We start from the raw sequence: 27,718 nt of genomic DNA on the forward strand, positions 1-27,718 counted from the left end.
AATTTCCACTTAATCATAACAGCAGCAGACCCACCAATATGTTTTAGTGAGAAGGAGGTGGTGCGTCTTTTTTGTTTGTTAGTTTTTAGTACCTGAGGCAATGTGGGTAAGCCACACAAAGAGGGGAATTTTCCCCAGCCTTTTCAACAGGCTTGTGCAGACCTGACTTCATACCAAGAACTTCACCTTTGCATCAAAGAACTTGTCTTTTGGGGAAGGAAGGGACAATAGCAACATTTCTTACCCTTATTTTGCTGACTGCGTCTGCCATTTCAGAAGGAAGGATTGGGAGGGAAAGGGCGGGCAAAGGAAGGTGCTGCCTCAGAAGCCCTCAAAACTCTCCAAAAATATATATATTTGAAAATAATTCTGAGAAATGCACCCAACAGAATAAAGAAAACTAGATAAACTCAGTTTAAATTTTTAAAAATTCCTTTGAAAGGTTCTGCTGCAAAGGGAGACTTTGAGCTTCCCATTTTATGCATGCTTAAAAGCAGAGGGTTTTGCAACATCCTTCCTGAACAGCAGTCCTGCATTTTAGTTTAGAGCCAAAAGATCAGTTGCTAGGGAGAAGGGGAACTCCCACTTTTTAAGACTATCAGACGTGGAGAAGACAAAATTTCAGAGTATTAAGCTTGAACAACAATATCAAGAATTCTATCAAGCTTAAACTGAGAAAGGGTCCAACATAAACTAAAATAAAAGTAATAAATCTAAATTGAAAAATCTCTCCCATTATATCTTCTAGTACTTTTGAGATGGCATACACCCATCAGAAGAAATAATGGTTACTAATCTTTCATAACTATTGTTCTTCAAGATGTGTTGCTCATGTCCATTCCATGCTAGGTATGTGTGTGCCGCGTGCACAGTTGCCAGAGATTTTCCCCTTAGTGGTATCCCTCAGACGGGCTCTAGCACCCCCTGAACCCGTGCACATATGCACCGGTATAAGGAGCACCGCCGGCTCTGCACCATCTCAGTTCCTTCTCCCTGATAACTCCAACAGAGGGATAGGAGGGTGGGTCATGGAATGGGTAAGAGCAACACATCTCGAAGAACAACAGTTACGAAAGATAAGTAACTGTTTTTCCTTTGAGTGCTTGCTCATGTCCATTCCATGATAGGTGACTCAAGCAGTACTCCTTGGAGGTCGGCTCAGAGTTTATGGATGTGCTCACTGCAACACCACTCTTCCAAAACTGGCATCGTCAGGGGCCTGCTGGGTGATGGTGTAGTGGGATGCAAAGGTATGGACCGACGACCATATTGTAGCTCTGCAGACGTCATGGACTGGTACATGTGACAGGAATGCTGCTGATGAAGCCTAAGCTCTTGTGGAATGAGCAGTCACGATGGCTGGAGGAGGAGCCTTCGCCTGCTTGTAACAAGCCCAGATACAGGTGGATATCCAGGACAAGATTCTTTTGGATGACATCAGCAGCCCTCTCATCCTTTCTGCTACTGCTATAAAGAGTTGTGTAGATTTGCAGAAGGGCTTAGTCCTCTCGACATAGAAGACTAGGGCCTGCTAAATGTCTAGTGTATGGAACCAGCGCTCCTCGGTGGTCTTGTGAGGTTTCAGAAAGATGACCGGAAGAAAAATGTCCTGGTTGTTGTGGAATTGGACACCACCTTTGGTAGGAAGGCTGGATGGGGGAGCAGCTGGACCTTGTCCTTGAAGACCACCACATAAAGGGGTTCTGACAACAGGGCTTTGATTTCAGAGACCTTCTGGCTGAGGTGATCACCACAAGGAAGGCAACCTTCCAAGAGAGAAGCAGTATGGAACAAGATGCTAACAGCTCAAAGTGAGGTCCCGTGAGCTTTAACAGGACCAGGTTTAAGTCCCATTGTGGAAATCAGTTCATGAACCTGAGGGTATAGTCTTTCCAGGCCCTTGAGAAACCTGACTGTCATCTCATGGGAGAACACTGATCTGCCCTGCACTGGAGGGTGGAAGGCAGAAATGATTGCCAAGTGAACCTTACTACATGAGAGAGCCAGACCTTGATGTTTTAGGTGAAGCAGATAGTCCAAGACAGACTGCAGAGAAGACTGGGATGGAGAAAGATTCCATTTGGAGGCCCAACAAGTAGCCAAGTAGGTGGCCCTGGTGGCAGGCTTTCTGCTACCCAGCAAGACTCGTCATAACCCTGTTCCAAGCAGGCCTGCTCTTCAGGTTTCAGCCACGAAGGACCCATGCTGTCAGGTGCAGGGAGGTGAGGTTCGGGTGAAGCTGTTTCTTATGCTGCTTCTTTGGCACCACGGATGGAGAATGGTGCCAGGAGGAGCACGGAACCAATGGAGCGCTTCACACAGAAGCTGAACTGCTTGGCGCCGATTCGGAGCGGCTCAGCTCTGAGGCTGGTTTGAAGGCTGCCTCCATGAGGAAGGCCTTCAGACAAATGTTTCTATCTTTTTGAAAGCATGTTTGAAGCACATGCATATCTGGCACTTCTCTTTAACATGAGTTTTCCTGAGGCACTTTAGACAGCTAGAGTGTGGGTCACTCACAGGCATGGGCTTGCTGGAGCCAGTACACAGCTTGAAGTCTGGGGACTGGGACATGCCCAGCCCTAGGGGCGAAAGTCCCTCAATGACAGGGACCACTATCCATACTAGCAGTAGTAAGAACTATCTACAATAACTATATAATATATGACAAAAGTCCAAACCACTGAGAAGGAAGCCTTGCCAGAGCAGGAAGGATCACTCCAAGCAACCATCATGGGCGGTAAAAAGGAACTGAGCGGGGGCAGAGCCCCTTATACTGGTGCATGTGCGTGCAGCTCCAAGGAGTGCTAGAGCCAGTCCTACAGATAGCACTAAGGGAAAAAATGTCCAGCAACTCTGCACGCAGTGCACACGCACACGCCTAGCATGGAATGGATATGAGAAAACACTCAAAGAAGAATGATAGTTTACTTCTGTGGAGACTGATACTCTGGGCTAGAATTTTAGCTGGTCCAAAGAGGTGGAACTAAAAAGGTAACAAAGAGGCCATAGCGATCAGTATATAAATGGTTTTATAAAAATGATCACAGATTAGAGTCAAATGATATAAACTAAAATCTATAATGAGGAAACATTGAGTAAAGTCGAAGCATGCTATAGAAACAGGGCCAATATGATATTAAAGTGAAAATAAGTGCCTGTACATGAGACCACCAGATGATCAGTTTTAATGGAATGAAATTGGGTTTTTTGGGTGTATTTGGTAGCTTATTTGAGAAGGAACAACGGGAGGAAATATACTTCACCATCATATACTGGGACCCAGGAATTTGCCATTACACTGTTCTCCTGATCCTGAAAGATATTCTAAACACACTGAAGAAGGAAGCCAGATGACATCACCAGCTTCACTGGGTTAAATACTAAACAACTGAACATCTGGGATACAAACTGAAGGTTTCTGCTAATATATGCCTCACCCCCCTCCAAAAACAAAAATGTGATCAAGGAGACAAATTAAAAATAATGCTTTAGCCAGATACGTAAAAAAGCAAGAGTTTTGCCTGAAAATTTTCCAGCAGCTGAAATGCAAGTGAAAAAGACAGTAACTGTATCTCTGTCGTATCTTTGATATTGTTTCTTTCCTTCTGTAATTTTTTTGTCTTGTCCTCAAAAGAAACCGGTTCAGATCTCAGCAACAAGTCATCCTATGACTGATTCTTTTTCCTAACAAAGGCTTTTAATACCATCTAAAATGGAAAGGGTACCATGGACATTTTAATGGTGAGGTTTTGTTTCACTTTTTAAATTTTAAATGCCTTAACTGCTTTACCTTCTTATGTGTGATTAATAAATGTGTAAAAAGATTCTTGTAGTGATAATCTGGAATGGGAGTTAGTCAGCATAACTTTATACAAACACTCAAGCTCAGTTAACTATTTGTTCTAGCAGTAGAACTTAACCCCTTTGAGGCCAGCTCAGTAAAACTAGTTAATCCCTTGACTCGTACATCAATTCTTAACCAAAATAGAACACAGTAGGGATGTTAATTGTGTGGGTTAACCACGATTAATCACTGTTAAACAATAGAATACTAAATTGAAATTTATTAAATATTTTTGGAAGTTTTTCTACATTTTCCAATATATTGATTTCTATTACAACCACAGAACACAAAAAGTGTACAGTGCTCACTTTATATTATTTTTAATTACTAATATTTGCACTGTAAAAATGATAAAGGAAATAGTATGAGGTGAATTGAAAAATACAAGTACTGTAGTGCAATCATAAAAGTGTAACTTACAAATGTAGATTATTTTTATTTTTTATTTTTTTAAACATAACTGCACTTATAAACAAAACAATGGAAAACTTTAAAGCCTACAAGTCCATGCAGTCCTACTTCTTATTCAGTCAATAGCTAAGACAAACAAATTTGTTTACATATACGGGAGATATTGCTGCCTGCTTCTTGTTTACAACATCACCAGAAAATGAGAACAGGTGCTCGCATGGCACTGTTGTAGCTGGCGTCACAAGATATTTACCTGCCAGATGCACTAAAGATTCATATGCCTGTTCATGCTTCAGCCATTGTTCCAGAGGACATGCTTCCATGCTGATGACACTCATTTAAAAAAAAATAATGCATTAATTAAATTTGTGAATGAACTCCTTGGGGGAGAATTGTATACATCTCCTGTTCTGTTTTACTCGCATTCTGCCATATATTTCATGTTATAGCAGTCTCAGATGATGACCCAGCGTATGTTATTTCTACACAGATTTAGACAAAATGCAAAGAAGGTACCGATCTGAGATGTCTAAAAATAGCTTCAGCACTTGACCCAAAGTTTAAGAATCTGAAGTGCCATCCAAAATTTGAGAGGGACAAGGTGTGGAGCATGCTTTCGGAAGCCTTAAAAGAGCAACACTCTGATGCAGAAACTACAAAACCTGAACCACCAAAAAAGAAAATCAACCTTCTGCTGGAGGCATCTGACTCAGATGATGAAAATGAACATGCATCAGTCTGCTCTGGATTGTTAGCGAGCAGAACCCAGCATTTGGCACGTAAATATCTTGCAACACCAGCTACAACAGTGCCATGTGAATGCCTGTTCTCACTTTCAGGTGACATTGTAAACAAGAAGCAGGCAGCATTATCTCTTGCAAATCCTAACCCAACTTGTTTGTCTGAGCGATTGGTTGAGCAAGAAGTAGACTTGTAGGCTCTAAAGTTTTACATTGTTTTATTTTTGAAGGAACGTTTTTTGTACATAATTCTACATTTGTAAGTTCAACTTTAATGATAAAGAGATTGCACTACTGAACTTGTATTAGGTGAATTGAAAAATACTATTTATTCTCTTTTTTACAGTGCAAATGTTTGTAATCAAAAATAAATATAAAGCGAGCACTGTATACTTTATACTGTGTTGTAATTGAAATCAATATATTTTAAAAAGTAGAAAACATCCAAAAATATTTAAATAAATGGTATTCTATTGTTGTTTAACAGCACAATTAATTGCGCGATTTAAATCACTTGACAGCCCTAGAACATAGTCATCTTGAAGACTTTGAAGAACTTGGACAGAGGCAGAGTAACCATTTAGATAGTGAAAGGGTTAAGATTAGGAGAATTGATCTAGTGAATTGATACCATACACAACAGATTGGCACCTAGGTATCAATGATGGAAATGCTCAGGTAGGCAAAGCAGAAAGCTTGCTTACTCTCTGTCCCCAAAAATGATTCTTCCATAGTTAGCTGTGCAAGAGGAACCACCAACTCAGCTGCTGCCACCTCCCATTTCTTGCGATCTACTAGAAGTGGATATTCTTCTTTACTCTCTTCAGCGATAGCTGCCTCACAGGTGTCTTTAGGCTCCTTTATTCCTTTTACATCGTCCTGTGTTTTAAGATTTTGATTCAATCTTCTTAGTATTTCTCTTTTATTCTGAAAAAGGACAAAAGTATACCGGTTAAATTATTCTAAATTCTGAAGAGAAAGGAACAGGAAAAAATCAAATAAAACCAAATATAATTTGATTTACTTGCACAGCAAGATCTGCCTTCTTTGTTTCTTCTGTGGTTTCCTGGGTAGCAGTTGTATTTTCATCCTGTAGATCCAGGAAGCATGAAATTCAATGCAAGAATGCAAGCCAGAAAAATATCTTTAGAATATTTATAATCTGTACTAGGTGAAGGAAGAAGAAAATCTTTCTAAAAATCTCTCCATTGATAACTGTTCACTCTTTTCATTTTTGTACAATATTTTTATTATGTAGCTTCACTCAGAGAATTTCTAGGACCAATTTTGTCTTTGAAACATTCAGTACCTGGAAGTTAAAAGTTAAAAAGCTAAGAGTCTGCATAAGCAGACAGTAAAAAGAAGGATCAGAACATAAACCAGGGGAGATAAAGTAGGGCACTATGAACACTCACATTTATGCCTGAAGTTAAGACTGAGTAACTCTTGAAAGAACAGAAAATGGGCAAGGAAAGAGTTAAGATACGCCTACACAAAAAGGAAAAGGGAAGGGAAGACATAAAATCTTCATTACAAATAAAAATTGAGTGGCTAGAGTGGTTGGATTTAAGTAGGGAGAAGAATGAGAGAAACATCATCTTCTCAATATTTGAGCACAAAGTAATCAGTAGTATCAAAAGTAGTCATCCAGATCGAGGAGGAGGAGAAAAAATGGATCCACAATTTTTTCAAAAAAGTATAAATGCTATTATGTTGGCAACTATGTAACACCAGTTTATGGTGGCCCCTTATTTATGGCTACATTGAGATTTTTATCAAGTATTTTTGAACTTTTATGTCACACAGAAACATATAGGAGCTTAAACATTCGAAAGGTTTTGGCATTAGAAACTTTACACACTAATTTCAATCTATGAAATCAAAATTTTTTAGAATAAACTGAAAGGCAAGTGATAACATCAAAGTTCAGCTTATGGCAACAAGGAAGAAGAAAATTACACAGCTTTCTAAAGGGGAAAAAAGAGTGGGTGGAAAAAGGCGACTGCTATTGGGTAGAATCAGCGGCCAATGAATGTTGAAGAGAGACAAATGAATGGTACTGTGTACCACTAAGGAGTATGGTTTGCTAGAATACAGAAAATCCTGGAATGTAAGTGAGATATGTGATAATAAGGTTCTATATAAACTCAGGAAGCTTATTTTTCAGAATTCAGAGTACTGATTTCACTAAATGATTGTTTCTTGCTATCGTAAATGTGACAACTATTCATTAATATTGCAAGTGAGTGATAAGCATTACCAAACATCACTGCATGAATTTATCTGACTTAACATGTTTAAAAGTTGAGAGACGTGGAAGGAAATAAGCAACTGAATGATGTAATGAAAACAGAATTCTTGTAAGGTAAAATGTAAGTCCTGCCAACAGTTACTAAGCAACAAGAGAAAAGATTTAGGGTTATCACAAAAAAATTGGATATTAAATTAGGGTGTTTTTTGGGAGGATATTTTTGAGGATCAAATGTGCCACTGAATAAAATTATCTATTGACGTGGAAGAGCAAATCATTGTCAAGTTTGATGAGACCGTTTTTTAAGCTACTACAATGACTGAAATATAGGCACAATAATAATTTAAATTAGGACTGTCAATTAATCGCATTTAACTCACACTATTAACAAAAAATGAACTGACATTAAAAAATTAATTGCGCACTGTTGAATAGAATACCAATTGAAATGTATTAAATATTTTTTATGTTTTTCTACATTTTCAAATATATCTATTTCAATTACAACACAGAATACGAAGTGTACAATGCTCACTTTATATTATTTTTTATCACAAATATTTGCACTGTAAAATGATAAAAGAAATAGTATTTTTCAATTCACCTCATATAAGTACTGTAGAGCAATCTCTTTATCATAAAAGTACAACTTACAAATGTAGGGATTTTGTTACATAACTGCACTCAAAAAACAAAACCAAGTAAAACTTTAGCGCCAAGTAAAACTTTAGCACCTACCAGTCCACGCAGTCCTACTTCTTGTTCAGCCAATCGCTAAGAGAAACAAGTTGGTTTACACTTACAGGAGATAATGCTGCGCACGTCTTAATTATGTCACCTGAAAGTGAAAACAGACATTTGCATGGCACTGTTGTAGCTGCCGTCGAAAGATATTTACATGCCAGATGCGCTAAAGATTCATATGCCTCTTCATTCTTCAACCATCGTTCCAGAGGACATGCTTCCATGCTGATGATGCTCATTAAAAAAAATAATGCGCTAATTAAATTTGTGACTGAAATCCTTGGGGGAGAATTGTATGTCTCTTACTCTGTTTTACCCGCATTCTGCCATGTATTTAATGTTATAGCAGTCTCAGATGATGACCCAGCACATGTTGTTCATTTTAAGAACACTTTCACTGCAAATTTGACAAAATGCAAAGAAGATATTAATGTGAAATCTCTAAAAACAGCTACACTACTCGACCCAGGATTTAAGAATCTGAAGTGCCTTCCAAAATCTGAGAGGGATGAGGTGTGGAACATGCTTTCAGAAGTCTTAGAACAGCCATACACTGATGTGGAAGCTACAGAACCCGAACCACCAAAAAAGAAAAATCAACCTTTTGATTTTGATGTTGGTGGCATCGGACTCAGATGATGAAAACGAATATGTGTTGGTCTGCGCTGCTTTGGATCATTATCTAGTGGAATCCGTCATCAGCATAGACGCATGTAATGGTGGTTGAAGCATGAAGGGACACATGAATCTTTAGCACATCTGGCATGTAAATATCTTGTGACACTGGCTACAACAGTGCCATGCAAACACCTGTTCTTACTTTCAGGTGACATTGTAAACAAGAAGCAGGCAGCAGTATCTCCTTTAAAATAATAAAAACTTGTTTCTCTTAGTGATTGGCTGAACAAAAGTACGACTGAGTGGACTTGTAGGCTCTGAAATTTTACACTGTTTTGTTTTTGAGTGCAGGCATTTAACAAAAAACCCCCCTGCATTTGTAAGTTGCACTTTCATGATAAAGAGATTGCACAACAGTACTTGTATGAGGTGAATTGAAAAATACTATTTCTTTTGTTTATCATTTTTACAGTGCAAATATTTGTAATAAAAATAAAAATAAAGTGAGCACTGTACTTTGTATTCTGTGTTGTAATTGAAATCAAAATATTTGAAAACGTAGAAAACATCCACAAATATTTAAATAAATGGCATTCTACTGCTTAGTGCAATTAATTTTTTTAATCTCACGATTAATCGCAATTAATATTTTTTAATCGCTTGTCAGCCCTAATTTAAATATTTCTTCCAGACCTTCCACCAGCAACTCAATCTGAGCTTCATTTTAGGAAGTATGTCTGTTCATCTTCAACACCTAAACATGGCAGAGATCCATATCACTGATCAGACTATAAAAACAACTGCAAGTCAGAGACTTGGAACTTGCTAAAAAAGTTACAGTTTTTAACGTAGCACAAAGTGAACAATTTAAAGAAATATAAACAACTGAGTTTAAATTTGTTTAGATGAGTAGACCCAAGAAAGCTCTATAACTAGATGTTTCAAGTGAAAAAAAGGAAAAAAAAAATCAAAGGAAGATTTAAAAGAATCAACAATGACATTAATGCAAGACGGATGGCTGAATATAGGAGGAGACATGATGAGAACTATCCATATTGAGGAAAAATGTATTCTTACATATTTCCATTGATTGTATGACTGAAAAAAAATCCTGTAAGATATTGTGTCCCAATCATTAAAGATACTATCCAAAGCCCCCATTCTACAAACACACACGTCCATAATTTTGCTCCTGCATTAGTCCACTGAAATTAAATGGGACGCTCGCAATAATAAAGTTAAACTCATATATAAGTGTTTGCAGGATCAAGGCCCCGAAATAAAGAAAAAAAAAGAAGAAACTCTTTGCTATTGTCTCAGACAACAAAAATAATAGTGACAACAGTTACAATCTTCTCAAACTTCTCACATAGTAAGCTAATTTAAAACTCTGAGAAAGGAGTAACACAAAACAGTCATAAGTTCAAAAATTGTTTTGCAACTACCTTGTCTGTGGGCGGGAGGAGGGGGAAAGAACTGAAGCTCCAGCTTCCCAATGACCTCCCTGGAAGTTTCCAGACTGTGGGCAAAATCCTGGCCTCATTGGACTTCAATATGTATTAGATCAAGTGGTGATATTCTGGATTTTTAGTGTTTGCATTGATAGTAAATGAAGTTGACCAATCTAAATTATAAATTGATGATCTCTGTGGAGGTTAACTTGATAGATCTGTAATTTATACCAATACTAATTCCATCAATTTCTAAGGTATCCAGTTCTCATTAAAAACACATAGTGTTCTTAAACTAAGTTTATAAAATCTGAACAGTCTTGGATAAATATATCTTCTAAAATCTTGTGCCAGTTCAGCAGATTTTTTTTCATTTTTTATTTTTGTTCATTTTAGATTTTAGCAGATACCTACCACACCCACTTCCTTCAAAGCTGAAGTCATAGAGATAAGTGGTGTACTGGGCTTCAATGGAAGTTGTGGTTTGGCAGGAGGTCCTCCAGGTTCTTGTTGCCCAGGGACAGGATTAACCCCAGCTGCTGACACATTAAAAGGCACCATAGGATTCTTTACCCCTTTTGCTGTCAACTGTGTTTATAAAAAAAAAAAAAAGCTATTCTATTTTAACATGAACCAACAAAAATAGCACAAAGTTATCAATGTACCATGAATCTACTTAAATCTAAAGTGAGATTGCCAGTTTCACTTAATCCTATGACAGAAAAAGACTTTCTCCTTGAACTGTCAAGTGTTATTACATTTATTTCCTCAAAAACAAAATTAAGTGGTAAATATCTTCGCTCTGTAAAGACAGGTGTTAAATATTTTGTAGATTCTTAATTTATTATGAAAGACCAACACTTTACACTAAAGACTCAACTCATGTAAAATAAAGCAGCAATATAGTAGAGAGGCACTCTCTAAACTTAGCAAAACCCAAAAAGAAAGGGGTATTAGAATGGAGAAATAAAAAGGTTCTGCATGTAAGCGCTAACAGGGGGTAATAATTTAAAAAAAAAAAAGGTTAAACAATTAGAAATATGGGAAATTAGCCAGATTGATGTGAAGACAGCTAGATTTCAGCACCCAAAGAGTTACCATAGTAAAGGCATGATAAACTGCTGATCTAAAGTTTGATGGTAGAACCCCTTGAAGAGAAAGTAGTTTCAGAATATAGACATGCCTCAGTGACATCTGAAGTACTCACAGGTAGGTTTTTTTAAAATTACATGATTTAATTTGACAGGACATCTTTAAAAACAGTTTATGAGAACTATTTTTAGAAGACCCTGTATATGCCCATGAAATATTAAAAAGACTTGTTGTAGGGGGTGGGTGGGAAATCACGCCACAAGGCTGAAAGCTTCTCCACTTACTGCTGGGGAACAACAAGACAGTAAATATTTGTATTTTTCTTCCTTGAATTTTTGCCCAAAATAAATTTTTTTTTTGCTTGAGTATTTTAAAAAGGAGTAGAGTTCGTGGGTGTTAGATTTTATGAAAACCTGTTTTTAGCATTTTCAGGTAAATTTCATTATTTAATTTAGTTTTAAATTCACAACAGCACTGCCACCAAGTGAAAGACTGAAAATAGCACTGTAGCCTGTCAAATGTTGAAAACAAGTATAAATTATAACATTAATTCTTGCCACTGTTGCAATTCATTGCATCAATAGAAACCAGTTAAAATTCATTATAAATCACCATTTGTTCATTCATTAAAGATTTTCTGAGTTGAGCACAGCTTGTCAACAAGCTCCTATGTACTATGAAAAGGGACAAATAGTTCACACATCATTTCATGTTGCCTAAAAAGATCACCAACTGTACTCTTTCACTATTTCCTACTTACAAGCATCAAAACATTCTTCTTTTATGCTGCTATTTTACCAATCTGATTTTTCACTCCAAAGTTTTTATGACTAAAAGAACAGTTATGTGGATTTCAACAACACATGAACAATAGTAAATATTTCAACATGATCCTAATGATTTTTTTTTTTTTTTAAAGTTCAGTGTACTTTTCGAACTTAAGCCAAGATTTTCATACCTGGTGCCTGAAGTTAAGATCATAAATAAGAGTGCCCTCAGAGAGAGACACCTCAGTTTTAGCAGCCAAAACTACAGTTACAGAGATCTGAAAATCTTAACATTTTCTTCATATGACTAAAATATAAGGCCAACACTGTACTCTTTGGCTGAGAGACCAAGTCTGGGGAGTGGTCATGCCAAACAAAACCAACAGTGTGTAAGAAAGCTCTTTTTTTCTTACATGTTCTTCCCAAGCTTTCTTCTCCCTTTCATATGCCTCCTTCCTCTTTCGCTCTAGTTGCTCTTTCAGAACTGCAGCTCGCGCGTTTGCTTGAGCCTACAAATAAGAAAAAAAATAGGCTTCAATCCAATGTCATAAACAGTAGTTCTCCAACTTCTTCATTCTGCAGACCACTTCAGATGAAACATCCCAGATCCTCAGTTCTTCAATTGTCAACATGTGACACTTTGCATGTCAAATATGAGAACTAACGTCATACTCAGAAAACACCCAATAATACAAAATAGTTCCACACAGAATTTACTTAATGTAGTTCACTAACTTTTAAGTCTTTTCACAACAATCCATCCTGCCCCAAATAAATTTTTTAAAAGCAGATTCTAATGTCAAAATGTCCTTGTACACTTTTTATACAAACAAAATGGAAATAAAAACCTTGAACTAAAGCAGCATTAAGATGAAATTTTCAATACAGAAGTTCAAGGTCATGGTTTCTGTCATTAAATGAAACATTTTGCATTTCTGTATATAATACATATACAGAAAAGACCAAAATTAGTTACTTTAATCATAATATTACAGTCAAATTTGTTTTCACATTGCCCATTTTCCCCATCAACTTTAAAGGACACATACTTGGTATTAGTGTGATGTAGACAGTTATTGTTACAAGAGACCATGGAGCAGAATTCAGACTAAAAGCTCTGAACTCTGTAGACCTCCTGTGGAACAGAAAGCTAAAAACTTTGCTAGAGAAATATAATTTTGAAATTAAGCCATGAAGCTTTATTCACAACTGTATTTGTTTACACTATGGCCTGAAGACCAGGCCTGAACACAAAGCATGCAAGAGCATCTGGAAAGTCTTTTCTTGCCAGTGTTTAATTAACTCAACCCCTTCCTCCTCCCCCAAAAAACGACAGATTATTCATGGTGCACTCAGTCTTCCTCCAGCATTTCCATCATGCCCACACCAAACTGTCTTCAGAACCAAGCCTAACAGTGAGAAAAGCTTCACTCAAAATGTAGCTTGCTTTTTTTTTTTTAAAATGAACATGTCATAGTGTAAGTGACCAAAAATAAACTTTAGTATTGAAGTAACCTGTCAACTTAATAGTTTTGTTACTGCAATACAATTCAAAGTATTTATAATTCTATCTTTCAAAAAAGTGTAAACAAACCTATGTGTTGGAAGAAATAAGTTAAATTAGTTCAAACTCAGACTAAGAACTTACTTTTACATGTCCACCAGACTTCTCCACAGCAACCTGAAGCTAAATGAAGAATGGTGCACAGTGCATACTTCTAGAGAATGTATGCTTTGCTACAGAAAAATACAACTCCTCTTCATATATACAGAGGGTGTCATTAAAACACAGATTCACGCATTACAGTATTTAATGTTTACAATGAGAAATACCAAATATTTAGTAATGTAGTGTAGCTACTGCAAATAACAAATAAACAATTTTAAAACTGTACAACTGTATTCCTAGTCTACTGCCTGATTCAATGCAGATAGAAGAATATTAAGTGGATTTTAAAGAATTTACTCTAAACCTCTTTTTTCAATTACCTTTAGTGCTTCAATTTTTTTGCGTCTCAATTCTGCTTCTTCACTTGCTTCTTGTCCATCAGAACCATCAGCTTCATTCTACAAAGTAAAAGTTCTTAAAAGTGAGCAAGTCATAGTTAGCTCACAGTTTACAGATTTGAAGGCCAGAAGGGAACACAGATCAGCTTGTCTAATTCCCTGCATAACACAGGCCATAAAATTTCACTCAGTAATTCCTGCATCAAGGTCAGTAACCTGTGGTTTAACTGGAACACATCTTTTATGAACAAATCCAGTCTTTAAATTGAAAGTTTGAAATTTTTACAAACCAACAGAAAACAATTATTTTAAAAGTGTACCACATTTAAAATACCTTTAATCCAGTTAGTGTAAATACATACAAGAATGTGTTTCTATTAAGAGCAATAACCACATTAACACAATATTAAGGTTGCAAGGCTTAGCACTCACAAAATCAGAAAGTTAAGCATGAATGCAAAACTTTAACCCTGCCTGTATACATTTGTCATAAATATAAAGGGAAGGGTAAACCCCTTTGAAATCCCTCCTGGCCAGGGGAAAGCTCCTCTCACCTGTAAAGGGTTAAGAAGCTAAAGGTAACCTCGCTGGCACCTGACCAAAATGACCAATGAGGAGACAAGATACTTTCAAAAGCTGGGAGGAGGGAGAGAAACAAAGGGTTTGTGTGTCTGTCTGTAGTCGTCTTGGCCGGGGACAGAACAGGAATGGAGTCTTAGAACTTTTAGTAAGTAATCTAGCTAGGTATGTGTTAGATTATGATTTCTTTAAATGGCTGAGAAAAGAATTGTGCTGAATAGAATAACTATTTCTGTCTGTGTATCTTTTTTGTAACTTAAGGTTTTGCCTAGAGGGGTTCTCTATGTTTTTGAATCTAATTACCCTGTAAGATATATACCATCCTGATTTTACAGGGGGGATTTCTTTATTTCTATTTACTTCTATTTTTTATTAAAAGTCTTCTTGTAAAACACTGAATGCTTTTTCATTGTTCTCAGATCCAAGGGTTTGGGTCTGTGGTCACCTATGCAAATTGGTGAGGCTTTTTATCCAACATTTCCCAGGAAAGGGGGAGTGCAAGTGTTGGGAGGATTGTTCATTGTTCTTAAGATCCAAGGGTCTGGGTCTGTAGTCACCTAGGCAAATTGGTGAGGCTTTTTACCAAACCTTGTCCAGGAAGTGGGGTGCAAGGTTTTGGGAAGTATTTTGGGGGGAAGGACGCGTCCAAACAGCTCTTCCCCAGTAACCAGTATTAGTTTGGTGGTGGTAGCGGCCATTCCAAGGATAACGGGGGTAATATTTGTTACCTTGGGGAAGTTTTGACCTAAGCTGGTAAAGATAAGCTTAGGAGGTTTTTCACGCAGGTCCCCACATCTGTACCCTAGAGTTCAGAGTGGGGGAGGAACCGTGACATGGTGGCACAGTGGTGGGATTAACCTGAAATCATTTTGAGATCCAGTTGAGATTTTTTGAACTAGAAATACAGATTTTAAAAAGGAATTTTTAGGAAGTCCAGAAGGCAGCTTTGAAACTGAAAGCAGCTTGGTTTCTCTCTGCTTTGTGGCCAAGCAGAGACAAAAGGGGATTATCTTGTGAATTGCAGGTTTTCTTGCCTGGAGGCAGGGTACTTAACTCCTGCAGGGAAATTCACAGTCTTCCAACCCAGAGGTTTTTTTTTTTCTTTTCTTCCTAAAAGTAAATAGGGGGTGTGTGCTCTACCCATTTGCCTGGAGACAAAAGTGGCAGGTTTTTTTTTTAGGATTTTGATTTTTTTTTTTTGTTTTACAAGGAGCACAGGTTTGAAAAGAAATTTTTTTTTTCTTTGGGCTGGGTAAGCAGTTTTCCAAGTAGTTGGAGGTTTTTTGCTTTAATTTGGGCCCAGAGCAGAGACAAGGGAATTGTCTTTTTCTGTAGGCTGACAATCACTATCAGAGAATAGGTACTCTATTCCAGCACAGCAAAAGTTTACAGCCAAGTTTTGTTTGTTTATTTCTAAACCTCGGGTGTAAAGTTAGTTAAAAACAGAGAGGTTAGAATGGCCAAATCCTCAGCTCGACTACAGCTGGAATTAGCCAAATTTCAGGCTGAGGAAAAACAAAGGGAACATGAAAGACAGATAGAACTCATGCGGCTGGAGAAGGAGGTACAGGAGGCTGCCCACAAGAGGGAAATGGAGGCAAGGAAGCATGTGGAGGAGATGGAGAGGATAAAGGCCCAGCAGAATATACCAACAAACCCTAGCAATCCTTCTCCAGGTACCACTTCCCATCCCAGAAAGTTCCCCACCTACAAGGCAGGTGATGATACTGAGACCTTCTTAGAAAACTTCGAAAGGGCCTGCCTTGGGTACAACATCTCTACTGACCAATACATGGTAGAGCTGAGGCCGCAGCTCAGTGGACCCTTAGCTGAGGTGGCAGCTGAAATGCCTAAAGAACACATGAACAAGTATGAACTGTTTAAATCCAAGGCGAGAGTCAGAATGGGGATAACACCCGAGCAGTCTCGTCGGAGGTTCAGAGCCCTAAGGTGGAAACCAGACATGTCATTTACCCGACATGCCTACCACATTGTAAAACATTGGGATGCCTGGATATCAGGAGCAAGTGTTGAATCTCCAGTAAATTTGCCCTTCCTAATGCAAATGGAACAATTCTTAGAGGGTGTTCCTGAGGAAATAGAAAGATACATCCGAGATGGGAAACCCAAAACTGTAATTGAGGCAGGAGAGATTGGAGCCAGATGGGTGGAGGTGGCAGAGAAGAAGAAAACTGGTCGCAGTTGGAGCGGAGACCAGAAGGGACCACCCCAGACCACACCCTATTACCGGGGGCCGCCCAAAGCCCCACCTACCTCCCAAAGAACCCTCCAGACCCCTTATCGTCCCACCACCCCGTTCTCCAGCAACCCACCTCGCCCCGGTGACCCGTCAGCTGGACGATGTTTTAAATGTAACGAGCTGGGGCATGTAAAGGCCAACTGCCCCAAGAACCCCAACAGGTTACAGTTCATTGCACCGGAATCACACCAGAGGTCCACAGGCCCAGATACCTCCCAGATACCCTTGGAGCGGAGGGAAACTGTGAGTGTGGGTGGGAAGAAGGTCACCGCGTGGAGGGACACCGGAGCACAAGTGTCAGCTATCCATGCTTCCTTAGTGGACCCCAATTTAATCAACCCAGAGATCCAAGTGACGATTCAACCCTTCAAGTCCAACTCTTTCAATTTGCCTACAGCCAAGTTGCCTGTCCAGTACAAGGGCTGGTCAGGAATGTGGACTTTTGCAGTCTATGATGATTATCCCATCCCCATGCTGTTGGGGGAAGACTTGGCCAATCATGTGAAGCAGGCCAAGAGGGTGGGAATGGTCACCCGCAACCAGGCTAAACAAGCCGTGAGGCCTAGCTCTGTTCCGGAAACTTCTATCAGGACCCAGTCAGAGGTGATGGACCTGGACCCCAGGCCAATGTCTGCAACAGCAGTAGTGGATCCAGTCCCAGAGACCCAGACGGAACCAGTCCCAGAACCGGAACCAGCCAAACAACCAACACCAGACCCCGTGTCAGCACTGAATCCAGTACTTGCAACCTCAACACCAGAGGGCCCCACCGAACCTGAACTGGCAGCAGCCGATAACCCTACACAAGAGGCTCAGCCGGAGCCTGAATCCCAACATAGTGCACCAGCGGAGAGCGGTTCACAGTCAACAGAAACAGCTCCATCCCCTATATCGCTTCCAGAGGGACCAAGCCTAGGTCCACAATCCCATGAGGAACTGATGTCTCCAGCATCAAGGGAACAGTTCCAGACCGAACAGGAAGCAGATGAAAGCCTCCAGAGAGCTTGGACGGCGGCACGGAGCAACCCACCGCCTCTCAGCTCTTCTAATAGATCCAGGTTTGTTGTAGAAAGAGGACTTTTATACAAGGAAACTCTTTCTGGGGGACACCAGGAAGACTGGCATCCTCAGAGACAGTTGGTAGTTCCAACTAAATACCGGGCCAAGCTCTTGAGCTTAGCCCATGATCACCCTAGTGGCCATGCTGGGGTGAACAGGACCAAAGACCGTTTGGGGGGGTCATTCCACTGGGAGGGAATGGGCAAGGATGTTTCTACCTATGTCCAGTCTTGTGAGGTGTGCCAAAGAGTGGGAAAACCCCAAGACCAGGTCAAAGCTCCTCTCCAGCCACTCCCCATCATTGAAGTTCCATTTCAGCGAGTAGCTGTGGATATTCTGGGTCCTTTTCCGAAAAAGACACCCAGAGGAAAGCAGTACATACTGACTTTCATGGATTTTGCCACCCGATGGCCGGAAGCAGTAGCTCTAAGCAACACCAGGGCTAAAAGTGTGTGCCAGGCACTAGCAGACATTTTTGCCAGGGTAGGTTGGCCCTCCGACATCCTCACAGATGCAGGGACTAATTTCCTGGCAGGAACTATGAAAAACCTTTGGGAAGCTCATGGGGTAAATCACTTGGTTGCCACTCCTTACCATCATCAAACAAATGGCATGGTGGAGAAGTTTAATGGAACTTTGGGGGCCATGATACGTAAATTCGTAAATGAGCACTCCAATGATTGGGACCTAGTATTGCAGCAGTTGCTCTTTGCCTACAGAGCTGTACCACATCCCAGTTTAGGGTTTTCTCCATTTGAACTTGTATATGGCCGTGAGGTTAAGGGGCCATTGCAGTTGGTAAAGCAGCAATGGGAGGGATTTACACCTTCTCCAGGAACTAACATTCTGGACTTTGTAACCAACCTACAAAACACCCTCCGAACCTCTTTAGCCCTTGCTAGAGAAAACTTACAGGATGCTCAAAAAGAGCAAAAAGCCTGGTATGATAAACATGCCAGAGAGCGTTCCTTCAAAGTAGGAGACCAGGTCATGGTCTTAAAGGCGCTCCAGGCCCATAAAATGGAAGCATCGTGGGAAGGGCCATTCGTGGTCCAGGAGCGCCTGGGAGCTGTTAATTATCTCATAGCATTCCCCACCTCCAACCGAAAGCCTAAGGTGTATCATATTAATTCTCTAAAGCCCTTTTATTCCAGAGAATTAAAGGTTTGTCAGTTTACAGCCCAGGGAGGAGACGACGCTGAGTGGCCTGAAGGTGTCTACTACGAAGGGAAATGTGCTGGTGGTGTGGAAGAGGTGAACCTCTCCATGACCCTTGGGCGTATGCAGCGACAGCAGATCCAGGAGCTGTGCACTAGCTACGCGCCAACGTTCTCAGCCACCCCAGGACTGACTGAACGGGCATACCACTCCATTGACACAGGTAATGCTCACCCAATTAGGGTCCAACCTTACCGGGTGTCTCCTCAAGCTAAAACTGCTATAGAACGGGAGATCCAGGATATGTTACAGATGGGTGTAATCCGCCCCTCTGAAAGTGCATGGGCATCTCCAGTGGTTCTAGTTCCCAAACCAGATGGGGAAATACGTTTTTGCGTGGACTACCGTAAGCTAAATGCTGTAACTCGCCCAGACAACTATCCCATGCCACGCACAGATGAACTATTAGAGAAACTGGGAAGGGCTCAGTTCATCTCTACCTTGGACTTAACCAAGGGGTACTGGCAGGTACCGCTAGATGAATCTGCCAAGGAAAGGTCAGCCTTCATCACACATCTCGGGCTGTATGAATTTAATGTACTCCCTTTCGGGCTGCGAAATGCACCCGCCACTTTCCAAAGACTTGTAGATGGTCTCCTAGCGGGATTAGGAGAATATGCAGTCGCCTACCTTGACGATGTGGCCATATTTTCGGATTCCTGGGCAGACCACCTGGAACATCTACAAAAAGTCCTTGAGCGCATAAGGGAGGCAGGACTAACTGTTAAGGCTAAGAAGTGTCAAATAGGCCTAAACAGAGTGACTTACCTTGGACACCAGGTGGGTCAAGGAACTATCAGCCCCCTACAGGCCAAAGTGGATGCTATCCAAAAGTGGCCTGTCCCAAGGTCAAAGAAACAGGTTCAATCCTTCTTAGGCTTGGCCGGTTATTACAGACGATTTGTACCGCACTACAGCCAAATCGCGGCCCCACTGACAGACCTAACCAAAAAGAAACAGCCAAATGCTGTTCAGTGGACCGGAAAGTGTCAGAAGGCCTTTAACAAGCTTAAAGCGACACTCATGTCTGACCCTGTACTAAGGGCCCCAGACTTTGACAAACCGTTCCTAGTAACCACAGATGCATCCGAGCGTGGTGTGGGAGCAGTTTTAATGCAGAAAGGACCTGATCAAGAATTCCACCCTGTAGTGTTTCTCAGCAAAAAACTGTCTGAGAGGGAAAGCAACTGGTCAGTCACTGAAAAAGAATGTTATGCCATTGTCTACGCTCTGGAAAAGCTACGCCCATATGTTTGGGGACGGCGTTTCCACCTGCAAACCGACCATGCTGCACTAAAGTGGCTTCACACCGTCAAAGAAACTAACAAAAAACTTCTTCGGTGGAGTTTAGCTCTCCAAGATTTTGATTTCGACATCCAACACATCTCAGGAGCTTCTAACAAAGTGGCTGATGCACTCTCCCGTGAAAGTTTCCCAGAATCAACTGGTTAAAATCGTCCTTGAGATGTGGAAAATATTGTTAGTCTTTATGTACTTGGTAGTATATTTAGAGATGCATGTGTCTTATTAACTCTGTTTTCCTAGAGCTCCAGGAAGAAATCCCAGCCAGTGTTTCACCCTAGCTGAGATTTGGGGGGCGTGTCATAAATATAAAGGGAAGGGTAAACCCCTTTGAAATCCCTCCTGGCCAGGGGAAAGCTCCTCTCACCTGTAAAGGGTTAAGAAGCTAAAGGTAACCTCGCTGGCACCTGACCAAAATGACCAATGAGGAGACAAGATACTTTCAAAAGCTGGGAGGAGGGAGAGAAACAAAGGGTTTGTGTGTCTGTCTGTAGTCGTCTTGGCCGGGGACAGAACAGGAATGGAGTCTTAGAACTTTTAGTAAGTAATCTAGCTAGGTATGTGTTAGATTATGATTTCTTTAAATGGCTGAGAAAAGAATTGTGCTGAATAGAATAACTATTTCTGTCTGTGTATCTTTTTTGTAACTTAAGGTTTTGCCTAGAGGGGTTCTCTATGTTTTTGAATCTAATTACCCTGTAAGATATATACCATCCTGATTTTACAGGGGGGATTTCTTTATTTCTATTTACTTCTATTTTTTATTAAAAGTCTTCTTGTAAAACACTGAATGCTTTTTCATTGTTCTCAGATCCAAGGGTTTGGGTCTGTGGTCACCTATGCAAATTGGTGAGGCTTTTTATCCAACATTTCCCAGGAAAGGGGGAGTGCAAGTGTTGGGAGGATTGTTCATTGTTCTTAAGATCCAAGGGTCTGGGTCTGTAGTCACCTAGGCAAATTGGTGAGGCTTTTTACCAAACCTTGTCCAGGAAGTGGGGTGCAAGGTTTTGGGAAGTATTTTGGGGGGAAGGACGCGTCCAAACAGCTCTTCCCCAGTAACCAGTATTAGTTTGGTGGTGGTAGCGGCCATTCCAAGGATAACGGGGGTAATATTTGTTACCTTGGGGAAGTTTTGACCTAAGCTGGTAAAGATAAGCTTAGGAGGTTTTTCATGCAGGTCCCCACATCTGTACCCTAGAGTTCAGAGTGGGGGAGGAACCGTGACAACATTACAAAGCCATCTCTAATTCTGCCATCACATATTATTAGACTGTATTTAACATAAAAGTATTTATGAAAAAGGCAGCAGATGGGGCAAGGTCTGAGATACTGTATGCCCTTTGCCTAAGTACAACAAGCACCAGAGTGCCCACTATTAAATGGCACACAAGCATTACAGGAGAGGCAGACATTAAACCTCAGGAATTTAGCTCCTAACATCATAGCTAAAGTCTTGGTAACAGGGGTGGGCTCCAGGCCTACTAACTAGGAGAAAAACTCTATGCGCCACTGGGCGACTAAAAGACTAGCTAACTAATAGAGAACTAAATACTACTAGAGTGGCAGAAAAGTATGAATACACCATGAGAATTCTGTTTCAGTGATACAGAGAATAAGAAGGAACTGAGGCCTCCTTTGCCCTTTATGCCTTAGGAGGAAAAAGAGGCGTGAGGAAATCCAGGGTGCAGCTGTGGCCCCAAAACACTCCTGGTCAAAAGAATCAGATCTCATATGCGTGAGACACAAGCACACCAGAAGTAGAAGCCATATGAACAATTACTTGAAGAAGCCATGTTAGCATAAGTGAAGACAGTATTCTAATGTATACACACAAGGGATCAGAGTTCAGATTGAGCATTCAATCTTAACTTTTAAATTTTTTGACTTGAGTGCTAAACTGTACAACCTTAACACAGCATTGGCAGGTTCTTTCACATCGCATTTCTAAGGAGTTTTAAAAGTTCCAAGTATTTTTAAAGGAAAGAGTCCCCAGTTCTAATAGGCAACAAGCAACAAATGTAAATAGTGCTTTATCAACATAATTGGTAAGCTTCATACTTGTAGCTTTAACATTCACTAGTTAGTAAAAGATTGATTAGAAAAATCAAACATTTTCATACCTACATAAATATACAACCTTAAGAGCAGTTTAAAAATTCTTAAGATGTAATCTGCCCCTCTTGGCCCTGGGGATTCCCCCAGGTTCCTTGGTTGTAACCCTGTATCATGGCAGTTTTTTGGCCATTTAAACTGATCCAAAGTCAATTTCCATTTTAAACCTGTTGATGGCATTTCAATGCCTTAGACTGGATTAAATAACAAAATACATAAATTAAGGATACAGCAAGAAGGCAAAGCCAGACTAGAATGAAAAGTAAGTACTAGTACTCAAAGAGCACCTCAGCTGTATTGTTTCAAACTTCAGCAGTTTTTTGTACAATCTTCTTTAAAAGATTATGGTTCCAGGGTTGTTTTTTCTTTCCATTTCTTTTCAAGAATAAAAAAGTTTCACATACTTACTCCACAAGGGCTATATGGAGCTGCTCATACTTAATGAAAAAAGATTCACCTTTAGATAAAGCCTCAACATGGAAAATGTCAGCCTAAAAGATGTACATTTAAAAAAAAAGGGGGGGGGAGTGGGGAGAATTACATCTGCATAAAAAGATCTCATGAGCAATATTCTAGAGCCTTTCACTACTAGCTCCTCAAAGCCTTTAGAGTTATTTTCGTCCAACCTTTTCTCCACGAAGTTTAGCTTTAATCTGCTGGCGTTCATTGAAGTTTTGAAGTCGGATCTGTCTTAATCTTGCCAAATATTCCTATACGGAAAAGGAAGTAAAGTTTCAAATAAAAGGCAACAATGAGTTTTGCATTTTGTATCTAAATTCATATGGTTCCACAAAAAGGTCAAACAAAGGAAAAACTACTGCTAAATTAACATTTATTAATTTCTAAAAGAAATTCAGCTGATTTCTTCTCTAATGAAATGAATGAAAACCATAACTAGTGTTCCACAATATTAAACTTGATAAGCTTACAGTTATTAAGATTGCTAAGATCTGGGGAACTAGGAGTAGTTGTATTTATTACAAAAAGAACAGAGGTGGCTTTGGGATTTTGTTTTTGTCTGGGGTGTTTGTGTTTATTTAAAAAGAAAAGAAATGATTTTTTTTTTGAAAGATGACTGAAGTAGACAGCTATTACTAAGAATACTGAGCAACAAACTCTAGGACTATATGCATTAATGTTTCCTGATGTGTAGAAAGAATAGTAAATATAGCAGGCGACCAGTTTGACTTAACAGTGAAATCCTTGCTGACCTTAAACACAAAAAAGAAGCTTACAAGAAGTGGAAGACTGGACAAATGACCAGGGAAGAGGATAAAAATATTGCTCGGGCATGCAGGAGTGAAATCAGGAAGGCCAAATCACATCTGGAATTGCAGCTAGCAAGAGATGTTAAGAGTAACAAGAAGGGTTTCTTCAGGTATGTTAGCAACAAGAAGAAAATCAAGGAAAGCGTGGGCCCCTTACTGAATGAGGGAGGCAACCTAGTGACAGAGGATGTGGAAAAAGCTAATGTACTCAATGTTTTTTTTGCCTCTGTCTTCACGAACAAGGTCAGCTTCCAGACTACTGCACTGGGCAGCACAGCATGGGGAGGAGGGGACCAGCGCTCTGTGGAGAAAAGTGGCTTGGGACTATTTAGAAAAGCTGGACGAGCACAAGTCCACGGGGCTGGATGCGCTGCATCCGAGAGTGCTAAAGGAGCTGGCGGATGCGATTGCAGAACTATTGGCCATTATCTTTGAAAACTCATGGCGATCAGGGGGAAGTCCCGGACGACTGGAAAAAGGCTAATGTAGTACCCATCTTTAAAAAAGGGAAGGAGGATGATCCTGGGAACTACAGGCCAGTCAGCCTCACCTCAGTCCATGGAAAAAATCATAGAGCAGGTCCTCAAGGAATCAATTCTGAAGCATTTAGACGAGAGGAAAATGATCAGGAACAGTCAGCATGGATTCACCGAGGGCAAGTCATGCCTGACTAACCTAATTGCCTTCTATGATGATATAACTGGCTCTGTGGATGAGGGGAAAGCAGTGGACTTGTTATTCCTTAACTTTAGCAAAGCTTTTGATATGGTCTCCCACAGCATTCTTCACAGCAAGTTAAAGAAGTATGGGCTAGATGAATGGACGAAAAGGTGGATAGAAAGCTGGCTAGATTGTCAGGCTCAACGGGTAGTGATCCATGACTCCATGTCTAGTTGGCAGCCAGCATCAAGTGGAGTGCCCCAACGGCCGGTCTTGTTCAGTATCTTCATAAATGATCTGGAGGATGGTGTGGATTGCACCCTCAGCAAGTTTGCGGATGACACTAAACTGGGAGGAGAGGTAGATACACTGGAGGGTAGGGATAGGATACAGAGGGACGTAGACAAATTAGAGAATTGGGCCAAGAGAAATCTGATGAGGTTCAACAAGGACAAGTGCAGAGTCCTGCACTTTGGACAGAAGAATCCCATGCACCGCTACAGACTAGGGACCGAATGGCTCGGCAGCAGTTCTGCAGAGAAGGACCTAGGGGTTACAGTGGACGAGAAGCTGGATATGAGTCAACAGTGTGCCCTTGTTGCCAAAAAGGCCAATGGCATTTTGGGATGTATATGTAGGGGCATTGCCAGCAGATCGAGGGATGTGATCGTTCCCCTCTATTCGACATTGGTGAGGCCTCATCTGGAGTACTGTGTCCAGTTTTGGGCTCCACACTACAAGAAGGATGTGGAAAAATTGGAAAGAGTCCAGCGGAGGGCAACAAAAATGATTAGGGGACTGGAACACATGACTTATGAGGAGAGGCTGAGGGAACTGGGATTGTTTAGTCTGCGGAAGAGAAGAAAGAGGGGGGATTTGATAGCTGCTTTCAACTACCTGAAAGGGGGTTCCAAAGAAGATGGTTCTAGACTGTTCTCAGTGGTAGCAGATGACAGAACAAGGAGTAATGGTCTCAAGTTGCAGTGGGGGAGGTTTAGGTTGGATATTAGGAAAAACTTTTTCACTAGGAGGGTAGTGAAACACTGGAATGCGTTACCTAGGGAGGTGGTGGAATCTCCTTCCTTAGATATTTTTAAGGTCAGGCTTGACAAAGCCCTGGCTGGGACGATTTAGTTGGGGATTGGTCCTGCTTTGAGCAGGGGGTTGGACTAGATGACCTCCTGAGGTCCCTTCCAACCCTGATATTCTATAATACTTTGGGATCTATGAAGTTCTTGTATTTATTATAAATTATAAACCATGCAGGAAAACAAGGCAGAGGCGAAGTCAAAGTGATGCTATTTTGTGATGAAGGTGGCAAACATGCGGGTAGCATACCTCTTCCTCCTTGTTTCTGGATTTCCTTCCTCTTGCAGAAATGGGCCTGCCTCCATAGATAGCTGCCAGGTTTTGCAGTGTACCCTGTTCACCATTTAATGTATCAAGTTTAAGAATGGCTAGGGCCAGAACATTATCTACCTTATCCAACAATAACTGTATTAAATTTCTTATGGGAAACATAGATGATTTTCAGCTCTTATGAGTTTCCCTGACAAGTCTTATTTACAAGAAACATTTGATAGTAATAATCAAAAACACTGAGTAATCAAAGAGAAAGCCTCAGAGCAGTCTAATAAATTAGATTTTTATACATATTTAGCTCCCTCTTCTGATCTCCATATGTGTCTAGTTTTTTCTAGCTAAATCTTTTATACTATAAATTCTCTGGGGTATGGGCTTTCTTTTTACTTGTCTTTTGCACCATTCGCAGCACACAGTGGACAATAATAATGCATTCCTCAGCTAAGCCTAGTATATCTAATCATTTTTATTCTAGTTTTAAATGTAAAATATTAACAATAGCTCATGGAAATTTTATTCATATCCAAAGTTAGATTAGTGTATATATAAACAGTTTAAGTACTTATCACAGCATTTACTAGATTTAAAAATAAATAAATAGAGTTGTATTGTAAATTGGCGACTAGAAACATTTTGCTTTTCCCTGCACTTCCGAAGTGTTTTCATACCAGAAAAATAAATAAAAATAAGAAAGGTATTTCTGGTTAAAAAAACATCATTTCTAATCTAATTAAAATGTTTGGTTTCATGACATTTGTTAAACAAAACCAAAGAGCATAAATGAACACTGGTTTTTCCACCAATCCTACCAGTATCAATGCTGGTTACAGCAAACATGAAGTCCTATTTTAAATCAGAGAAGAGTCACAATTGTGAAAGAGAAAGTAAATGTTTTGAACTGTAAACATGACAAATACAGTAAAATTGCCAAGACTACACAGATAAATCCAGGGAACATATTGCCTAACTGTTCCCATCAAAAGTTAAAAATGCCTTAATATAATTACCAGTTCTTATGGAACTGCAGCCCCAAACTAGTGACCTTTTATTGACACCACACCAAAATCAGACTACTTGTGCGAGAAAGGGTTTCATGATAGTAAATTTTGCAAACACACACACACACACACACCACAAAAACTAAGGAAGCCAATAATTAAAAACATAAGGGAGTTCGCAACATAATTAAGCTCAAAACAACTGCAAGAAAACTTTAAAAGTTCACATTTTTCAACAGTGAAGTGGCAGTCACTTCTACTTCTGCTTGAAATCTGAAAAAACCTGAATAATAATTCTAATTTGCACAGACAGCCAATTCACTCAAGACTGTCCCATTAGTCAAAACAAAAATTTAAAATAAAATGGAGGTGCATGTAATGAGATGCTCCTGGGCGGGTCATCAGCAAGGGGAATCTGGATCTAAAAGCACAAGTCTCTACAGCTTGAGCTAAAAAAATCCATATCTGTTAACTAAAAGTCAGTAACTGACTTGTAAATCTCTATGTGGTCCAGCCAATAGAAAGGAATATAGCACCACACTGGGTACAAGTTACATACTCCCACTGGCTGAGGAAACTTCAGAGGTCCACCCAGCTCAAATTCCAATTGCGGTCACTACTTGTAATGTGATTTCGCAGGTAGGTTTTTGATGGGCGGGGAAGATCATATCTGAGACATTTGGATTCAAGTAGTTCGAAGACTGCAGCAGACTTATAAACGTCAGTGATCCAACTACTACAGGAGGACTGCACAGCACAAGAAGTAAGCCTGGGTTACATAAGATCTGGAGATCTGCCATGAGCAGATGAAATTCTGATCTCAATTTATGATTGATATAGTCCCTCAAAATAGGATAGAAATGTTTCTAACTGTTAACCCTTTCAATCTACAATAGCTGAGCTGAATGGAGAGTTTTCCAAATATTATCACAATGGGGAAAGGGGAAGAGTGGAAGAGAGAGGGGATTTAAATTT

The 27,718-nt window shown here is 40.0% G+C and overlaps 1 protein-coding gene across 6 annotated transcripts in view; it reads right to left on the reverse strand.

The window, feature by feature from the left end:
* The window catches only part of NEK1 (NIMA related kinase 1), a 157,039-nt gene that overhangs the window by 40,339 nt on the left and 88,982 nt on the right, over nt 1-27,718 (reverse strand). For 4 of the 6 annotated variants that reach the window (XM_084625385.1, XM_084625384.1, XM_084625383.1 and 1 more), the window contains 7 exons: nt 25,722-25,805; nt 23,082-23,165; nt 13,908-13,985; nt 12,332-12,427; nt 10,474-10,647; nt 6,020-6,085; nt 5,700-5,922 (listed from right to left, as the gene is read on the reverse strand). In XM_084625385.1, coding sequence (XP_084481511.1) covers nt 5,700-5,922; nt 6,020-6,085; nt 10,474-10,647; nt 12,332-12,427; nt 13,908-13,985; nt 23,082-23,165; nt 25,722-25,805 — 805 coding nt within the window. The remainder of the gene's footprint in view (nt 1-5,699; nt 5,923-6,019; nt 6,086-10,473; nt 10,648-12,331; nt 12,428-13,907; nt 13,986-23,081; nt 23,166-25,721; nt 25,806-27,718) is intronic. The other 2 variants (XM_084625386.1, XM_084625388.1) reach the window with 1 other exon arrangement.

Source organism: Lepidochelys olivacea (genome assembly GCF_965140295.1).
Source record: "Lepidochelys olivacea isolate rLepOli2 genome assembly, chromosome: 4".
In the NCBI taxonomy this organism is placed as follows: Eukaryota; Metazoa; Chordata; order Testudines; family Cheloniidae; genus Lepidochelys; species Lepidochelys olivacea.